Source organism: Erithacus rubecula (genome assembly GCF_903797595.1).
Source record: "Erithacus rubecula genome assembly, chromosome: 19".
Classification (NCBI taxonomy): Eukaryota; Metazoa; Chordata; class Aves; order Passeriformes; family Muscicapidae; genus Erithacus; species Erithacus rubecula.
In genome coordinates this window covers 3,098,997-3,119,625 of record NC_136671.1, presented here as the reverse complement: position 1 = coordinate 3,119,625, position 20,629 = coordinate 3,098,997, and the positions used below count along the sequence as shown (strand labels likewise).

The window sequence follows — 20,629 nt, the reverse complement described above, 5'->3', positions numbered from 1 at the left end:
AAGGGGAACTCAACTCTGCCACTGCACTTTACTCTGCTTCTGTAAAACCAGAACCAGATTTATTAGACATTCTTCTGAGTATACTGGGTTTGGGATTTTTTTCATTTGTTTTGGACAAATGCTACTTCTATTAATGAGGACACTGGACCAAGGCTTTCCTTTGTTCCCCTGACACCACCTGCCTCAGATTGGATCCACAGCACACGTGGATTTTATCCCAGTGACTCACCCACCCGATTCCTGCTGATCCTATTACTCAACTTCTGTTTCAGCCACTTGCCAGGAATATTGCAATAACTCTACCTGCTTCTTTTCAGTTGAAAATCAGAAACCAAAGTCACTTTTTGCAACACAAAGGTTAACTAAGGAGTGCTATTTTCTTTCTGTCTTACAACAGCTCTGCAGGAGACACGCACTCAAATCCAGATGAACATAGCACTGCTGACAGATGAGAATGAGTTACAACCCTAAGTTGTAACTTTTATCTTTCCAGCACATCAGTTTTCTAAGAAAATTCATCTGCTTCGCCAGTTTTCATTTTACTACCTTAAAAATTTCCAGATTAATATAATTTTGTAACTTACTACCGCACTTCAATTTCTTAAATAATTTAATTGTATTTCAGACCCCTTTGTTAACACCACTGCACAATTTTCTGTAAAAAAGTGCTTTTGACCTCATCCTCTGATCAAAGAGAATCAGAGTTTGTCCAAGTCCCCAACATAACTGTGGGCTTCAGCTCAGACGCCTGCTAAAGAAACCAGACACAGGAGATTAATTAGGAAAATAATTTTAAAACTCTGGGACCCTATTATGGTCTGCAACTCACATTGTGGGGTCTTCAGGATACACCCAAAGGCAAAAGACTAAACAGGACATTTCCTCAATGGATTTGTATCCATCACCATCCCACTACTCCACCCAGTGAGTCAGATTGCTCTGGAGGTCACAGCCCTTGCTAGGTGAGTGGTTTTAAATGTAAACTACAGGACAAAATGCTAAGACCATGTGTAGGTACCAACAGGAATAAGATGGCAAATAACAGGAAAATTCTGAAGGACAAGGAGCTCCAAGAAAGACAAGCAATTTAAGTTCACACACTCCTGCTGTTTTATGTTGCACTACATTTTCCTAATTGAATTTTAATAAATGCTATGGCTTCTTGCAGACAGATGCATCATTCCTTTTTACACAACTGCATAAATTCAAATAGTTAAAAATGTAATCAGACCCTCAACTATATGCTAATCTGACTCAAAACTTGAAGAAAAGGCTAAACAAATACAACCTTTGATTACTTTCTTATTCTGATCATCTCTAGATTTTGTTTTCCTAAAACCTTCTATTTTAATTTCACCAGCAGTGCTGTTACCTAACGCTTACTAACAACAACAGTTCTTGAAAAAAACTGGCTCTTTCATTATATGACTTTATTAACTTACAGTAGTGCTATAAAACCTCTTATCCAAAAACAGCTGCAGCTTACATCATATGGATGAGCACAGCTATCATCTATTTCAGGAATACTCACAGCAGTTCAGAGACTCTGTAGTGAGTATAAGGCCTTTTATCACAGAGCTGTGAAATGAAGCAATGTTCTTCAAGAAGCAGAAAGAAAAATATGCTGTATTTAAGTTAAAAAAAATAATACTTTCATACTGTGATTGTTTTAATATATCAGTATGAAGCCCATTCCTCAGGTACCACTACAGTGAAATAAACTGTATAATACAGCATGCAAGTCTAAAAGGATAACTGCGTTTTTCTAAACTAAACTCAAGTCTCCTAAAATGAGGCAAATTTGATTTTTGAAGACTCAGACTGGTCCTGCAGCAGTTCTCAGATGCTTTGCTGGAATTCAACACTGAAGTGTTTCCCACCTCTCTATGAAGCCATTACTGACACTCGAGCAAACAGCAGGGGATTGCTGTTCTACAGGACAGGTTTGAAATCACAGGAGACCTTCTCAATCCACCACCACTGGCTAATGCATAGAAAATTCTGCTGTTGAGAACATTACCTTCTATCTGTCTCAACAATCCTTTTCTACTCTCTAAAAGACACGATTTTACAGAGCTGTCCTCAAGGACAGCTTTTAAGTTATATGTGCTTGTACTGTGACAAACAATTACATCTTTCACAAACCCCAGCTTGCTACTATTTCTTCCTTTTCCATTTCCTTCACAGAAGCAAATAATTTTTTTATGTTGGCTATGTCTGACACAGATACAATGAAACAAAAACACATAAACTGTATTTAGTCACTTGCAATATTTTTACTTGAAAAATAAAAACTCTGCAGAACCTTAGAAAACAAATCTTACCTGAAACTGCCGTAGACTATGAGGAGAATAGAAATCAGGAAGGTGGACACTTGACTGGAATCCACAAGGGAATATGCCCTGGAATTAGGAAAAAGGAAAGCAGGTTTGTCATTGTGAATGTCTATTTCTCCAGTGCCATTTGCTAATTCTTTTTCTTTATTTTAATACAAATAGAAAATTGGATGACAAATCATGGCAACTCCCTCTGAAATTCTTGTCTCATCTAGAACACAAAACCTGTAGCTTGTGAATTAACTTATCATATTCAAGGCTGCAGCATGAAAAACCACCAAAGGACAATTCAAAAGCCTTGTGGTAAGTTATTCTGAACTCACCTGATTCAGGGTTTTTTCCCTCAAACTCATTAAAATTGCTTCAATTGCAGCTACTGCAATACCAGCACATCAGTAACAGTAACCTGTTTTTCATAATATTTCTTACACTTTCAAAGTGGCAATATGGCAGTTAAGGCTCACTTAGTTGGGGGGAAAAACCCCAAAGAAACAAAATAAATCTCCCAAAAACCAAATCCCAAACCCCACAACAAGCTGCAACATGCATTTTTTAAACCACAAAAAATCACTTCCCTACTCCACCTTGCAGATCACTCAATGCTGGATTACTGATGGACATTTCAGCAGGAAGCTTAAACCCAACTTTAGCAGATTGATCTCCTAATATAACACACTGTTTGAAGCATGGAAATATGAACATTAATGCAGGAGAGGCCAGAGAGCCCTGGGCACAGAGCAGGCAAGGAGAGGCTCTGGGAGTCACTCTGCAACTCCCAACAGCTTTTCCTTTACTTGTGCTAAAGTAATGGAAAAGAACAAGAGTAATATTCAATGTTAATTGCATTAATCTTATCCTACAAAAGACATAACTGGGTATTTCTGAAACCAACCAAAAAGCCTAATTTCAGCAAGGCTATGGATATGGAACAAAGATAATTGAATTACATGATTGTTCCAAATTAAGCATCACTGAGCAAATAAAAACTGAAGATACGAGACAGTTAAAGAAACATTCATCCCATTCCCAATTCAAAAGCAATTTAGAGATAATTACCAAACCACTAGACACACAATTTAAAATACTTTCTTTTAATATATAAACACAAATGTGAATCTTCTATTACAGAAATTCAATATTAAGCATCAGTGACAAACAGACTGCCTCTTTTAGATGACATTATATACTTGTGCAATAAGCTCTTAAGAAATTAGAAACTGCTTTGGTTAATTACCATGAGTAACTTCCACGTATCTCCACACTAAAAGTGAAAAACAGGTATCTTATTTGCTCATAATGTTGGCCAGCACATAAAGACAATCTTAAGCTTTAAGTAGCCTTTTTTTTGTTGTTGTATGTATGACCTTTAGCTGCCAAGCTGCTGAACAGAGGCCTAAAAAGCATCCATGAAGATCAATACAGTGAATTGCAAACATACAAGATAATAATTCAGCACTTAGAACCAGTGCACATATAAATGCTCAGGTTATACACAATATAGTGCAGAGCACATTACCTTCATGTCATGGCTACAGCAAAACTCACACTAAAGGAACAGCCTGAGGACAATCACACTGGGTTCATGTCCTGTTTCCAACTCTGATTTCAGAGGGAAGCATTCCCTCATCCAGCCTTGCAGAGGGAAAGGAAAGCTTTGTATTGCTTGGATTTGAGAATAAATAGTGTAACTTGTCTATTAAAAGAATACTCAGAAACTCCACATCTACAAGAAAAACAAAATGAATGGAATTTCAGAGGGGATTAAGCACGGCCAGGGTTATGCACTGAATTTTATTAACTTATGTTCATAAAATTTTATCTTCACAAATTGGAAAATACTTCTGAGGTGAACGTTTTCTACATAATCCTTCATTCAGTGACAGCACTGGAGGCTATGAAAATTAAAATGCCATTTTGTCATAATTTTAAACATTAGTCAAAACAACGCTGTAAATGTGAAAAATATTCATAAAACAGGTACAGATGATACATGGACCATAGATCAGCCCTGTGCATAATCCATAAGTCTTGTATTAAAATTGAGAGGTCTCTGGTTTGATGAAAGAAACTGAAGAAATGCAAACCCATGTTAAACAATGATACAGCACATCCCAGACTGAACCAAGAGAGCAGCTTGGGCATTTCCAGATTCCATTCAAAATTTCCAACATGAGTAACCCACAAGGAAACTTGAAGAATAATTTTACAATGCCAAAGTGAATCTCATTGTAATAAAACTTCGTATCTTTTAAACATTACATTTCCCTACATTATTTATGGTATTGCACAAGACCCAAAATCAGAATTGCTTCCTAAAATCCTAAGCACTGACTGGATAGACAGTTTGTTAAGAGACTAAAAATCCTTGATCCCAAATAAATACTTCCTAACACATTAATCTAGGTTAGAGGTAACAAGCAAATAACACATGAAAGAATGAAAAAGTAGGATTACTTTCAAGTTTTTTATATTATTCCAAATGACAGTATCTTGCAGACCACATGCACATAACAGGACTGTCCTGTAGGCATATTTCAAGTAAGCAAGTTCCTACACACTCACAGCCAAACAGCATCAGTGCCATGTTCTCAAATGGCATCAGCCAAAACCAGAACCCACATCAATGACAACTTTCAGAAGTTGCAGTCACATTTAACCAGCCTTCCACTGCACACGTAAAAATGAAACCAGCTTCCTTCAAACAAGGTATTTCTGTAAAACTGTTCAATCTTGGAACAAGTAATGGAAACTTATGCACAAAAAAATGCCTGTAACAAGCTTGTGCACAGTTGTCCTTTGACTTAAATACTGATTTTAGATGCAATTCTCAGTACTTACAACACGACAATCTACAAAGAAAATATTATTCTTCATCCTCACTCTGAAAATTAATACTGGATAAATCTCCTTTGAAGACTGACTTCAGCACACTTCACCTGTGTGCCATGTTACAAGAACAACTCCAACTCATTTCCACACTTCAGCACATGTGCAGAACACTGCTCAAAATACAAAGACAACACTGGTTTTTCCAAGGAAGCACATTTTTCATGATTCTTGCACTACCACATGTGAAATTCAACATCCATGTAAGGAAGCTGGTTTAAGAATTATTATCAATAAAGCTATCAGATTCTTACTTAGTTAAGTAATGTAACTAATTATTACACCCTAGAACTTAATAAAAGCAAGCACACTGGTGCCTTAAGATCGTTTTCTCAGCCAGTTACTGAGAGGTGACTTCCCAATTGTTTTTTCTCTACAACCTGAGATCTCTCACTCTGAACCTGCATCTTTACATGGTTGAGATCAATTTTCATAAATTCTCTGCCATTAGGAATCTATTTCTGGCAGCTCCATGGGCAAGTGCTCACAACACAGAGCCTGCTAAGGCATGCCAAGGCAGAGACACAGCAAGCACTGTTCCATAACATATTCTGTGTGGCCACCCTAGAGCCTCACAGTGAGAGCATTGTCCAGACAACAATGGCAGCAGCGAGCTCTCCAGCCTGGCACAGAGTGCTCCATAGACCTTTACCTACAGAACAATTCCAGGGATGCCCTGGGACACAGCACCACTCCCAAACACTAACCATGCAAAGCACACCACACCACTCAGGGCTGGCGTTCCAAGCAGCACTCTCCCCTCTTCTGGGAAATAAAGAATAACTTCTGAATTCCCAGGGAACAGAGACCCACTTCTTTCCCAGCTAGGGAAGATGGTAACCAGCACTGAAAGTTGCCACAACAACAGTAATGGTGCTACACTGGAGACAGCTGCAAGCTCTTTTCTCTGAATCAGCAGCCGAAGGTAAAGCTCTTTTCCCCCATCCCTGCAGGTCCAAGTTCACCTGTGTTTGTGGACATTCACCCTACAAGGTCTTTGCCCTTTGACTATTGTTTTCCTATTATGTTCTTTTGGGGTTTTTGCTTTTCCATTTCCACTCAAGAAAATCACCCAGTCAATATAAAGCACTGGTTTTCATGTTTCAGCTCTTCCTTATCACCAAAAGATAAGCAGTTTCTGGATACCAGTCCTTCAAACCTGCAGAAGGACTCCTTAGGCAAAGTCTGGTGATTGTTTCTGCCCTCTCTGTTGAGCAATAAGGATCTGAACTTGCTTTGTTCAATGAAGACCCAAACTAGGAACCAAAGGTGTCTCCAGATGACAGTGCAGAGCATGGTCCTCTACACAATCTACCTGTCATGGGCAACCTGAAATGACCACGAGCCAACACAGTCATTACAAAAGCAACTTCTCACCTTTTCCAATCACCTGTTCTTCATCTCATCTCTGCAAAGCCATCTGCAAAATCACACACAAAACCAGACCGAGGAACTTGCCTGCCTGAATAATAATGAACAACAAATGGGAAAGTTTCTCAAGTGATTCAGACTCCTTATCTAGCCCATCTTTGGATATAAAATAAAAGAAAGAGAAAACACTTTGCAGTGGCAGCATTAGCTTAAGTAGCCCAAAATTATTGCTCAAATATCAGGGAAGTTTTATGTATTTGGGATAAAAACCTCTTTCTGTTTGCACAAGATGCCTACTAAATATATGATCCTAAAAATTCAGCCCATTGATCTTTCAGTAGCAAATACCACTGCCAACTTCCAGGTACAAGTGAAATGATTGTGAAGAATTCTGCCAAGGGGGCAGTGAGAAGCCTGTTCCCTGAAGTTTCCATAGCAATGCACGCTAAAGGCCTTGGACATGAGTAATTCTCAAACAAAAGCTGCTGTAACAGCAGCAAGACAAACCTTCCCTGCATATTTACTGCACCTATACAAGAATGCAAAGAACAGAGCAACAAATAAATCACAATGACTTGGAAAGTGCAGCAGATGAACTAAGTTCACTAAAGCTCACATGAAAAGATTGCATTTCATCACGTATTTTTCTTTATCAGTGATCAAAATATCCAAGAGTTCACAAGATTAAGGAAAACAAGACTATAAAAGAATGGTGAGCATACTAGATAGGCTTGAGTACAGATGGATTAAAATAGAAGAGCTTTTGTTATGTTTAATGGGACCAAATCTACAATTTGCAGACATCACAGAATCCCAAATTCACACTGGGAATGTAAGGAGATAATTTAATTCACTGATCTTACTCGGGGGAGAGACAATCAGTCATGACAGGTGTTTACTTCATCTGTTGTTAAAAATACTAACTGGTGAAATTAAGGGACTTTCTTGACATGTAATATAAGCCTTTCTGAATACAATTCTAGTCTACAATTTTTCTCATATACAGAAGTCCTTTTCAAAACTCATGGAGAGCTTTTCATGCTGGCCACATCTGAAGTAAAATGGATCATACATGAATCCACTCACATATTTCAGTTTCTGAAAGATGTGGCTGCTTGAGAAGTGACCACACAAGATTTTAAATATTCTTCAGCCCACATTAAATCCATGACTATTTACCCAATCACTATGGTACTTTTCACCTGCATTTCAAATACCATCCTTATAATCAAATGTCCACTGTCTCCTCACAAGGCAAGTGACAATAATCCATGCACAATCCAACACATGCATCCCAATTCTCTCCAAAAGAAAATTCCCTTTAGGAATTGGAAGAGTGATGATAGAGCATCTCCCTCTCCCTCCCTACTCTGTACTCATCATTCATTTCAGAGCCTGCCAAGGGCACATGTTCAGTGTGAGGTTCCCATCTCTGATGGGAACTCTTTCAAAGGGAAACAGAAAAATCCCAAAAAACCACAAAAAAAACCCCCTACCAAACCAAATCTGAACAATCAACTTCTGCTGGAAATCTGGTGCTCAACGTCAAAATCAAGCATGGAGAGAGTTTTCACTCCCCTTCCTCCAAGGGTTTCATGTATTTCAAAGCTTTTGTAAGTGTGTTTATTCCATCAGTGATTGTCTCAGCAATAGAAAAACAGAATGTCAAGAAATAGTTGGTAAACTCAAGGCAAGGTATTTCTGCACTTCCTCTGCCCCACACCAGGTTTTTAGAGCTATTAACTCCATATAGAAAACAACATTCACCTTCACACTGCTGCACTGACCCAATGCCTGTGGCTTTCTTGGATCATGCAAGAATGTGCCACTCATGAGGAAAATATTTTCCTGAATTTACTCGCTTTGTAAGCTTTCAAAACATTCTGCTATTTTATTCCTTAAAAAGTCTGTGGTAACTCAAGTGATTAAGGCAATTTATTGCTAAGAGCAATTCATTTCTGATGCTCTACTACCTGGCATTTGTGAGCTGCCACAGTAGAATTATTTATTAAAAGTACAAATCTAACTCAAGGACTCCAGAGCACAGTCCTAGGGCACATGAAAGGAGAGCATTGCCACGGACGTGAAGATCAATTACAGTTAATTGCACAAATGCTCATTTTGGCTGGGGGGTGGACTCACTCCATAGGTAAAACCAATACTACTTTTTTCCTTTCCTGGATTCCAGGTCAAGGGTATGACTAAAAAGCCTCTTTCAGCTGCCTTATGTGTGTAAGATATATACATATTTAAGAGCCTCCATTAGGCTTGCTGCCAAACCAAAGTTAAGTCTGAGTGTAACAGTTAAAGGTATAATTTTAAGTGTGAAGTCATGGCACCCACAGCTGTAAACATATCTCAACACTATTCCATTCTTTAGTGTGATTCATAGGAAAAGCAAGCAGATTGCTATGGCTTCACTTATGTTAAAGAATAGCTTGTTTTCTAAAGTTTGCAATTTCATCTCATTGTCACGTGCAGATAAGGTATGCCAAGTATGAGTAATTAATGGAAATTCTCAGTTATGTCAGAAAATAAAACAAGTCTAAAGTGAAAATAAACAAAAAAAGAAAAAACCATAAAATTATGTAGCAGACATTAAAAATTACTTAAGTAATTTTTTTTTTTGCTTAATTACTTGTTTATATTCAAGCTTACTTAAAGATATTTACCCTTAAAATAAGTCTTTATCATAGTAGGATTAAACTTACATAACATTTATCCCAAGGATGGATAAAAGATTATAATATGAAATGTCCCACTAAAACCAGAGTTTCCTACACAGACTCTGTTAGGGCTCAGGCAGGGATTTCAAACTGTAACCAGAGAACAATTCTGCTGTTTACCAGGCAGAGGTCACAAAACAACACTGTCACACTATTAAATACCATACACATATATATGGTATATACATATATATATGCAGAAATACATATCTTATGTGTGTGTGTGTGTATATATATATGTGTGTGTGTGTGTGTGTGTGTGTACTTCTACCCATACAATTTTTAATCCCACTTACTTCTTCTATCCTTTCCAGAAACTATTTTCCTAAATTATCTCTGCAAAACCAAATTCTAAGCTCCCAAGTAAATTGCTAAGTGCAAAACACTCCTCTGAGCTCATTTTGAAAGCAAACTGAAGCATCCAGTAAGGCACTGGGGGAGACAGTCTTGAAAACAAAAAAAAATCTTCTGTTAAAAACATTCTCTGAGTTACTCCTTTGGTTCACCCGACTGTTTGCCAACAGAACAAAGAATTACATGTTCCACAGTGTTTAGGAATTACAGCCACTGGAAGATTTCCAGATTTCACATTCAGCTTGGAGCACTTGTTTCCTCGCAGGAATGGGAGCACAACTTCCAGTCCCTGCATGGACACATAACAATACTTGACTCATTCAAAGCAGCATTATTCCAAATCAACACAGGATAGTGCCCACATTCCTCAAAAATATTTTCAGCTCCTGATGTCCCCAGAGCTCTGGTGGAACCAGAGTAAACAGGGTATTTGGGAGCAAATCTGCAATCAGTGGTTAATGGAGAAAAATTAACCAGTACAGCTTCAAATAAGTTGTACTGGACACTTCTGAGTATGAAGTAGCCTGAACCAAAATAAATATCCAAAAATCATACTGATTGTCTTTGACACTGTTGTCACAGAAAACATTACCTTTGTTCACACTGGAATGGGAGTCTGGATACATAATTTTTATGTCTTATCTAAACACACACACAAAATACTTTTTTGATGTTCCTTATGTTATTTAGAAGGGCTGGTTGGTTGATTTAGATTGGGTCAAGAGCTTTGCTTTAAACTTGACAAATGAAAAAAGATCTGGGAACCTTCCCTCCTTTCTTTCTCAAAGAAAGGAAAATCAAGCAGTCATAAAAAGAAGAGCATGCTGTTGTTGCCAAATGTATGTGACCACCAGCCAAGGAATCCTCTCCAGGAGCAAGATTTTGAAACTGTATCATCAGGTTTTTGAAAATGTGAAAAGAACATCTATACAAAGATGTCTGCAATGGGGACCTCCACTGAAGGAGGAGTACCATTTCATTGAGTTAACTTGAATAAGAATATGTGTAAAAACACATTTGATATCAAGATAGAGAGCTTGTTAGTAGCAAATGTTCTATTTGATTTTGTATTTTGTGCCATGTTTGTTTTAATTGTGCTGTATCAGATCAGGCAACTTCTTCTAGAACACTAACATCCTACTGCAGGCCAGCCCAGCAAGCTGCTGAGCCAAAGCACAGCCCTGGTTCTATTTCCTAAAACTATTGTTACTTTTATCCCTTCTTGAAAATTAAATCTGAAGGACTTCAGCTTATGATAGGATCTGCCTATGTTGGTTTGAAAATCAAAAACTTGAGGCAAGAAAAGGTTCCCCTGCCAATTGTATCCACTGCAGTTTGCTCACCTCTGACTTTAGTGGCATAAGAATTTTGCCAACAAAATCTGCTTTTTCAAATACTTGCCACTACAATTAGTTTGATTAGGTTTTGATACTAAAACTTAATTCATGGACAGGAGAAGAAGAAAGAAGTGAAAAAATCATAGCAGCCCTGTTTTTGTGAAGTGAATTCTCAACCAGGCTAGCAGCTGCACAATCAGCAGGTGTGACACAAAAAGGAAAGGAGTCAAGATGTGGCCATGGACAAGATGGGACAAAAATCCTTCTGGGAACAGCTTACAGTTAGATCTCACTAAGCACACTATAATACACACATTTGTAATCCAAGCTTTGCTGGAACTAATGCAAATTAAACAAAACTAACCTTCCTATCTCCCTGTAACTAACCTTCCATGAAGAAACAAGCACTGCTTTAATTAAGTTAATTTTCAAAACAGACCACAAGTACTGTAGTTGCTGCCATATATGATAATATTTTATAATACTTTGTGCTATTTCAGTCCTTTCAGATTTGTTTTTCACTGGTAAACTGCAGACAGCTTTTTCCAGCAGCACAGCCCCACCACAGCACAACACCTCGAGGCACTGGCCATTCACTAACAAACTCCAGCACCAACAACAAATAGAGTATTCAGTGAGGTGCAGGAAGTAGCCCTACTGCATTTGCAAGGGTCAAACTATCAGTTTGTTTAAAAGATGCTTGAGGATGGGAAAAATATAACATCCATTTGCTGAACTAATTAAAGAAACTCTATTGTCTTTCACTGTCTTCATTTCATTGCTTTACAAAAGAGACTTCAGTTTACTGCAGAGGGTAGATTCAAATTTTGCTGTAGTACCATAAAAAGTGCCAAACAAAAGTATGAATAGAATGTTTTTGTGCAAGAATTAAAATCAGAAAATATCAGAGCAAGATGTAAATAAATAACTATGACAATGCACATCTACATGTATGAGACATCTGACAAAGCAAGAGAGTTGCAGCTTATTTGCAAAAAAGAACTAACCACACAAGAAGATTTTCTTCATCCAGAAAATTGTTTCCACCTTCCACAAATAATCAAGAGGAGGACTGGAAGGAGGGAGAAGAGAGGAAGTCAAATCAAGATCTGTTATACACAATCCTCTCTTGCCAGAGCCACAAGTATATTTCTTTATGCAAATTTTCAGATTCCATCAGACCAGTGAACTCTGCAAAGGTCAGTCCAATATTTAGCCTACCCCAAAGACTTGCTGAAACAGCTCTTCTATCTAAATTACCACTTTCAACTGCATGAATGTTCAAGAAATAGCCCTTTTCACATCAGGAAAAAAGGCAAATCAGGGGTGTGGTTACTGTAATTTAAGTCTACAAAGTACCACCGTGCAAGCTGTCTACAGTTTTATGCTAAACAGCCTCATCATGATCCAAATTATATCGTGTTTCAGAATGGGCCATTTGGAAATGTCAGTGGTTATCCTTGGCACAGGAAAGTTTTCTGCAATTTTGATGGCTAAGACCTCTTTGGGTTATAAAGGTATCAATTAATATCCCAGTCAAATATGCAACCTGGAGTTTTCAATCACTTGGTGGTACAGCTCTGCATTACACAGAAGGCTGCTCAGTGCTGGCCTTCATTTTACAGCACTTATTCTAATTACAGGAAAAAAAATAAAAACTTCCCCACAATCTAGGCTCCCATCTATGTTTTGATCTCTGTCTCTTTATACTTAAAAGTTCATTAGAATGACTATAATCATATAAGACAGCAGGATGCTCCCTACTTCCAGTTTAGAGTAAAACACATTTCCCTTGCAGGACGAGTGGCAGCCTCTCCCCCAGCCCTGAAGCCCCATGCAAGTGCCAGAGGAGATGCCTGAGCCCCAGCAGTGCTGCTGCAGCCCCAGTGGGGCTCAGAGGGGAGCAGCCCCTACTGAGGCTGCAGGGCAGGGCTGGGAGCACTGCAGGGCAGATGCTGACAAGCAATTTCTCTCATGACTCAACACCACTCACGCAGCTGCCACACCACAAGTTCTACTTTCAGCCAACAGATCTCACAGGACCCTGTGCTGCAAGCTGATAAAACGTGGGAGTTTCTGCAATTGGGAGTTAAATATTTGTCCCAGTCCTCACTGCTGCTCCATCTGGACCCGGTGAGCAAATACCTCATCTCTGCCTCACAATTAAGGGATTCATATTTACTTTGTAATTTATTACCAAACAATTCGTTAACCACCCCTGGCAGTGTATCCTGTAACATTGCCTATACACACAATAAATTATGTTTCCACTAAAAAAATAAACAGAATCAAATCCAACCTTCTCTCTCAAACAGTCAGAGAATACCAAAACAAGCTCATAAAATTGGACACAGCCTTACTTTTGAGTATTTTCTAACTGTGACACTCAGACTTTAACTTTTTCTAAATTTAGAAAAGTATGATAGGAAGACTTCAGTTTTACAGTTGTTCATGTCAAGAACTACAAGAAGTTACTTGGGTCTGTAATAGACCCAAAGAGTATCAGGTTACTTTGACAGACACAGGCACAGAAGTCAAACTAAGTTGAACCAGTCTATTTTCCAAACATACAAATATGATCAAAAGGCACATTGATATAAGCAGAAAGTATTAATTGCTCCTGATAATACAAGGGAAAAGTGCTGGTGGGGCAAAACTGAACTTCAAGTAGGTCAAGGAGCTACCAACAAGAATCCAGAAGATGTAAGGTATGTTTCCTTTCTTCCTTGAAGCAGAAGCACTGACTGAAACACTCCTGCTACTTTGCTATGTAAGGGAAAAGCAAGAAGTCTAAAAAGAAAAAAAAAAACCAACAAACAACAACAAAAACAAAAACCCCAACCTTCCACAGAGCATGAACACAAAGCTTGAAGTAAAATCTTACACCTGTAATACTGTAATGTTAATATTTTATAGTTCCAGTACTTCATTGTTTAAGAAAAATGTACCGCTATTCACAAAACCAGAAATATAATTCCAAAATAAAAAGCAACATAATTTGCTTTTTGAAAAGCAAATGCAAAGCAACTTCTTTACAAATACTAAACTCCTTTAAACAGGAAATAAATTGGGATCTACATTACCAACATGTCAAAGAGCAGCTTTTCACTACTGAATGGATCCCACCCAGAGAGAATGCACAAAGGCTTATTTGAACACACCACGATTCCCATGCTTAGTTCAGTTACAACTGAGACACTACAAAGGGGGAAATTAGGTTTGAAACTGGGAATTTCCTCCTGTTCTGGTAACTCACACCCACAAGAACAAACTCACACTCCACAAAGTTTCTTAATCAATGGGAAGAAATTACTATTTTACTTAGCACAGAAGGAAAACCCAAACAAGCAAATGTGTGTTTATTGGAGGAAGAACATTTCTGAGCATAAAGTACCAAGATGAGACACTACACACAAATACAGGTAATCAATGCAAGGTATCTGTGCCAAAGGCTGGGTGACTCAGGGTATCATGAAGCAGGAAACAGAACTTCAGCTTCAACTGTTAGCATGGCACATAAACAGACTCAAATGCAATTAACTTGTTAAAACTGCATATGATTTACTACAGAAGTCAATTAGGGTTTTACATTATGAGCACTATCATCTCCCCATACTAGTGAGCCTAGTAAAGCCAGTACTTTGGATAGATGCTTTTTTTCCTGAGGTGTTCCTCTAATTTTCATTTTTTTGAGTCACAATCCATCCAGCACAGAAAGGAGAGAGGACTGCTGAGGGGGAAGGCAGGCTCGGGTATGAATTCACCTTTAGTGTGAGCAGAATTATTAGCCTGTCACTGGGATGAGTGCACAGAAGAGTTTCTAAGATGAGTTGGAGAGATAGGAACTGAGTTTATTTAGTCTAGAAAAATACACAGTAAGGAGAGAAGTCAGCTCACAGGCAAAAGGAAACACCAAGTCTTAGAACTATGAGATTAAAATGACCTAAATTCCCCTAATCACAATAGGGGAACTTACACTCTTTCCCAACACCAAACTGTAAACTGATCCATTTTCTTTTTCCAATTATCATCTCTATAGTCACAGGAATACTAGTTACAACTCAAGAAGTGGCACTTCTTCAAAGTTTCACCCACTGTGCTTTACTGGGGGAGGGGACACCAAAACCCAAAGAAGACAAAAACCAAGTGGACCAGTTCCAAATGTATTACCCAGGATGCTCTTTTCAGTCTTGAGAAACAAGAAAAAGAAGGAGAACATGTCCTACTGCTCTTTTGTACTCACTTATTCTAAAGTAGAGGTTTAATTAAATGATAATGTTCAGAGATTATTAGAGGCACTTCACACGCTGAGCTGAGCCTCCAAACACTGAAATGCTTATTAACAGCAAATTTTCTTAACAGCAGCTGTCAGGTCTTCAATATTGCATCACATAAACTTTTTGGACAAACTGATGTACAGGAATCTTCATGTACAGGACCAAATGAAATCTCCATTTGACCAGCATCACATTACATCTACTTGAAACTTGAAAACTGAACTAGTTTTATCAGAGATAATGTCATTTCATTATGTATCATTGTCCTTATACAAACACAGAACTGAAACATATACCCCAGATCCAGCATCAGACAATACAACAGGGACAGTTTGCAATATTCTGCAAGCTCAGGGATAACCAGGTTCCAAAACTACTAGAAATCCCAAACAAAACCAAAATACTATTTTTACTAGACAAAATGTTTGCCTTTTAAAAAGCAAATTTCTAGGTAAAGGCACTGAGATAACATTATACAGGAAAGTAAGTTTTCTCCTGTTTCAGGTGATCCACTAATTTGCACCAGTCATTCTAAATACACATTTCATTAATTCAAGCTCCTTCAATGTGTGTTTTAGGCTAGAGAAACTGCAACACAGCAGAGCACACATCCACTTCTAAAAAGAAGTCCTTCAATATTCATTAAATGTCACAGCAGAGTCAGATTACATCTTTATCAGCATAAACTGAACCCAGACAAAACACCAGTCTAGACCTAACACAGGAGCAGCCACATCAGATTTTTCAGGAATTAGTAAAAATCATGACACTTCCAACCGCACAGATAGAAAGGAAAACACATAAATGCAAGCCAGGTTAACTTCTGTTCTTCACATCTTTAACAGAATAGCTTTGAAAAGTGCAAACAGACACTTTAGTATGAATCCTGAACCCATAGAAGCAAAGGTCTCCAATTTTGACATTAACTTAAAATAATTTCCCCAGGGATTAGGGAATTTACAGCTCAATTCTTTTAGGAAAAACACAGAACTGCTGAGCTCAATAGAGATGTCCATGCAGCAGCAGGCTCAGAACAACTTAATATATGCCTGGCATCCAGGAGCTACTATAAAACAAACACGATGTGGTTTTGAACACAGGCTGCTGATGCCATAGTAGAAGACTCAGCTTTCCAGGAAATTTTACATGCTGGAAGCCTAAATGCTGATCCTTCACCATCTGTTTCAATTCACATTTTCATGTAATGTATGTAGTGAGTAACAAAACACAAATCAAAGTGAGTGACCGGATTTAAGCTCTTCAAATAAACAAAACAGTCTTTTCTACTGGCAACAGTCTCCCACTATCAACATTCAAACAACTGAAATCAAACTCTATTTGTGGGGAGGAGCAATCTCTTATCACACAAACAAATACATAACTGCAGAGAGAACTTTTTCAGCATGTACACACAAGAGTTTTGATATCCTCAAGGGGTAACATAAAACACCTCTGTATCAATTAGTTTTAAAAATTGCCTCCCAGCAGAAGTAGATTTACCATTTTGTCAACAATATTAGAAAACTGGAATAGCAACGAACATTTGAAAATCTGGTTTTCCTGCTTAAGGGGAAGAAGAGTTTAGAGCTAAGGACACTCAAACTGTACTGAGAAAATAAAAAGGGGATGTCACAGTTCTCTAAACAGCACCTGGAAACTGCAATGGGAGAAAAGTAATCCTGAGCTGGAAATGCAATGTTTCAACAATGAACATTTTCATAACACATTAGCACATTTTCATAAGATTTTTGATCAAGCCATTCAAGGTCCAAACTAGGCAGGCAGGATCCATTTCAAAAGCAGTATTGTGTATAATCAAGGGTGTAAGACATCTCATATACAAGAGAAGTCAACCTCTTTTTGAAATTATTTCAGTTTTGATTCATTTACCTTTCATAGCTTACCTCGAGGGTTTTTTTCCCACACACATACAACATATATGGGAAAGACTTCAAATCATTACATACAACTTAAATTTTTACTCTAAATACTGTATCATACCTGCACCATTTTTAAAATTTCTGAATCAAGAAAACTGTTTAACACTGATAGAGAACAATTTTCTCCAATCAACGATCTCAATCAATGTTCTTTTTAGCCAGAATGCAAACACCTGGAGTCTTAGAAACATTTCAAATATAATCCTTATGTCCCCCATACCCACTCCTTATTTGGCACCTCTGCTTGGTTTCATCCCTGCTCTGGATTCCAAAGTCTCAAAGCCACCTACAAAAATACTACAGAGTAAATCCTCCCAATATCCTTCTGTAATCCCAGAGGTACTTTAAGCAACAGCCCAGTCTGAAAATACCCGAGTGCCCTGGGAAGACAGAGATTACACTCTGTGGTGCTGCATCTATATTTCTGCTGATATTTCTTGCTCAGAAACAAAATGCTTTCTTGGAAAAGGTTCTGTAGTGAACAGCCAGATGTTTAACCTTCCTAAAAATAACCAAGTTCACCCTTTGAACAGTCAAAATTCCAGAGCAGCCTTCAGGCAAAAGCACTCACATCAGAACTAGAACACAAACTCACTCCAACAAAAGTTCAACTCAGGAAAATGTAGTAGCAAGATGACAAAACTGATATGAACATTAGAATTTTTGGTTGATTGTTGAAGACACATACTAAATTTAGACACAATTCACAGTGAGTTTGTCTCACACAGTGATTCCTGTACCTATATATAATATGCAATTTTGAGACCAAAATAGTATTAAAATGCTATTTCACTTTCATAACATTATTCAGATTTGATTGTATAGAATGAACAAAATTTAAAATTAAAAAATATCCCTTAATCATTATTAATGTTTTATTTGAAAACTACTTTTGTTTAAGAAGTGAAGCACCATGAGGATGTAGCTAACTTAAATTTAAGCTGTTTTTAAAACACTATCTCATCACTGTTTGGCATTGGGGAGACTTTTTGAGTGAAGATTTTATGCATGAGCAACTGCAACTTGTGTTGCACAGGATTAAGCACAACAACAAAAACCACCACAGCCCAAAGTTTCAGACATTTTCTCTGCCTGTTTTGTTGTCTGCATTTTAAGACAGTTCTAAATCAAAGTATTTGAAATGCAAGGAAAGGCAAATAATTATGCAAAATGAACAAACTTGGGAAATGTTTTAATACAAGAAAGAGAGAAAAATGTGACAAAAAGGTGACAAGATATGATTTGTGGATGAAAATATGAAGATAACTTTACTTCAATATGAACTTTTTTTTTACTCAGGACTGAACACTAGTTTGTCCAAATATTTTTCTCCAATATCCTTCGAAATTTCTTTCAAATATAACAGTCTAACTCTTGGAAAACACATTTTCAACCCCAAACCAGTTCTAAAAGTACAAAACACATCAAGAACCACACACCTCTCAAGGCAAGGGCTCTCATTCATTAGAAATGCTGCAGGAAATGTTGAGGTTGCATTTCTGTAAGTCAGAGCCAAGTTCTCAGTCAGCAACCAGGACTTGCTGGCACCTCAGGAGGTAGATTGGAACAGTTCCCTTTTTTTGGAACTTCTGTGCTTTCTGTACATTTGTGATGTTCAGTGAAATGCACACAGGGTATTCCTGGGCCCCTGAAGCCCCTCACCTCCAAGCCCAGCTCCTGTGCAGCCAGTGAAGGACACACTTCTGCCCAGGGCTCACAGTGTCCTCTGCTCTCTGCATTCCCTGCAGGCATTCATGCAGTCCTAGAGCTGAAGTTTAACATCTAGATGATCTGCATAATCACCCTGTAATTTTTGATGTATTTCTGGTATATACCAGTAAGAATTCAAATAATTTATGTAAGTTTTGTATAATAGTTGGTATTTTCTGTCTCTGATTAATAACTAATTGCAAAGGAAAGAAACACTGGATTCAAAGTAGTATGATTTTAAAAAGCTACATGAAAAACATGCTAGCAACCCTCACGAGTTTTTGCTCAATTCAGCTCATGATAAAGTCTTCATTCTCTTCTCTGTCAACAGCTCTCACTTATTATGTTCACCGAAGCAACCCCATGGGAAACCACAGACATTACTAAATATTAGAAACTCTGTGGAAGGCAAATGCTGAATTTGACCAGGAATGTGATGACAAAGAGTTTGCTCTAGGCTTCTTTCATGTTTCAGAAAGCCAATTTGCTTTCAGTTCATTTTAGGGGGAGAATGACATAGATTCCAGAGATGTAGTCAGCTATATGAAATCTTCTTTCACAAAACAGAAAATATGAACCATAATGTCTGCTCTCCTGGGAACAGAGGATAAACATCTAATCACATAGTCCCTTACAAAGGAAAACATTATCTTTTATTAAGAAGAAAGACTAGAAAAACATTCTTTTTCAATATTAGGCATTTGATTTTCTGCAGTAAGTGTGCAATGGCAGTACAATCCAGTTCCAGACACAGTGCAGTATGAACTACCACAATGCCATTGGGAAGGCTGATGATTTTCATCTTTCTATCAAAGAAGATTTAGTAATAAATGTTTTCGAAGAGAGAAGAAAGTATACAAATTACTCATCAAATTTCAGACAAGATGGAATTTAATTCATCTTACCTATAACAACAGGAAAAGAAAAAAGAGCAGAAATAGCATCTGGCTTAGGATACAGAGTCACAACATGGCACAGAATTCTTACTTTCAGAGTCTCCACTATTGCATGTGGACAACAGAGACACTGCCATCAGCTTTCTTCAGCATTGATACTTCCCCAGTGTTTAACACACACCTTAATTAAGCCTCCTCATTTCTCTTTGAACTCCAACCAACACCAAAATAGTCTGCTGGATTTATTACTCACTTGCCAGATTGTGCAATGGCTTCCCGTTCATTTCACAGTTACAAAAGAGTCTCCTTTGTGTTTGCAAGACCCGTGTAAGAAACTGCTCAATATGAAACTGCCACTCATCAGTTCTTCAGGGAACCCACGGCCCTCCCAGTTTCAAGCCCTCAGTACTGAGCAGAAGGGTTCTCTCTCAATGTGTTTCTCTCTTGTGGAACACAAATCTAGCTGGGGCACAGTGTTGCTCCTAACCAGACAAAACACATCTGGCTCTTCCCTCCTCCCTTCAGGAGAATCAGGAAGTCTCAGATCTTCACTGGTAAACCATGGCAGTAACTGTTCTATAAGACAAATAAATTGTGAGCATCAGTAAGCTGTATCCCTTCCCTGCCCATCTTTCTGTGCAAGTCTGTGTCTTAATCAGCAGCATGAATTATTTGCCATGGTAATAGGGAGATATTCAAAGCAGAGAATAATAATTTTCCTGAAAGTTCAAACCAGACACTGACTGGAGATGCACCTCTTGAGACATTATTAGGAAAAGACAAATAAAAATATAAG

General features: G+C 37.9%; 1 protein-coding gene across 2 annotated transcripts in view; it reads right to left on the bottom strand.

Annotated features, from left to right (window-relative positions):
- SPPL3 (signal peptide peptidase like 3) overlaps window positions 1-20,629 on the bottom strand; it is a 56,021-nt gene that overhangs the window by 21,233 nt on the left and 14,159 nt on the right. For both annotated transcript variants that reach the window (XM_079322249.1, XM_079322250.1), the window contains exon 2: window positions 2,325-2,402. In XM_079322249.1, coding sequence (XP_079178375.1) covers window positions 2,325-2,402 — 78 coding nt within the window. The remainder of the gene's footprint in view (window positions 1-2,324; window positions 2,403-20,629) is intronic.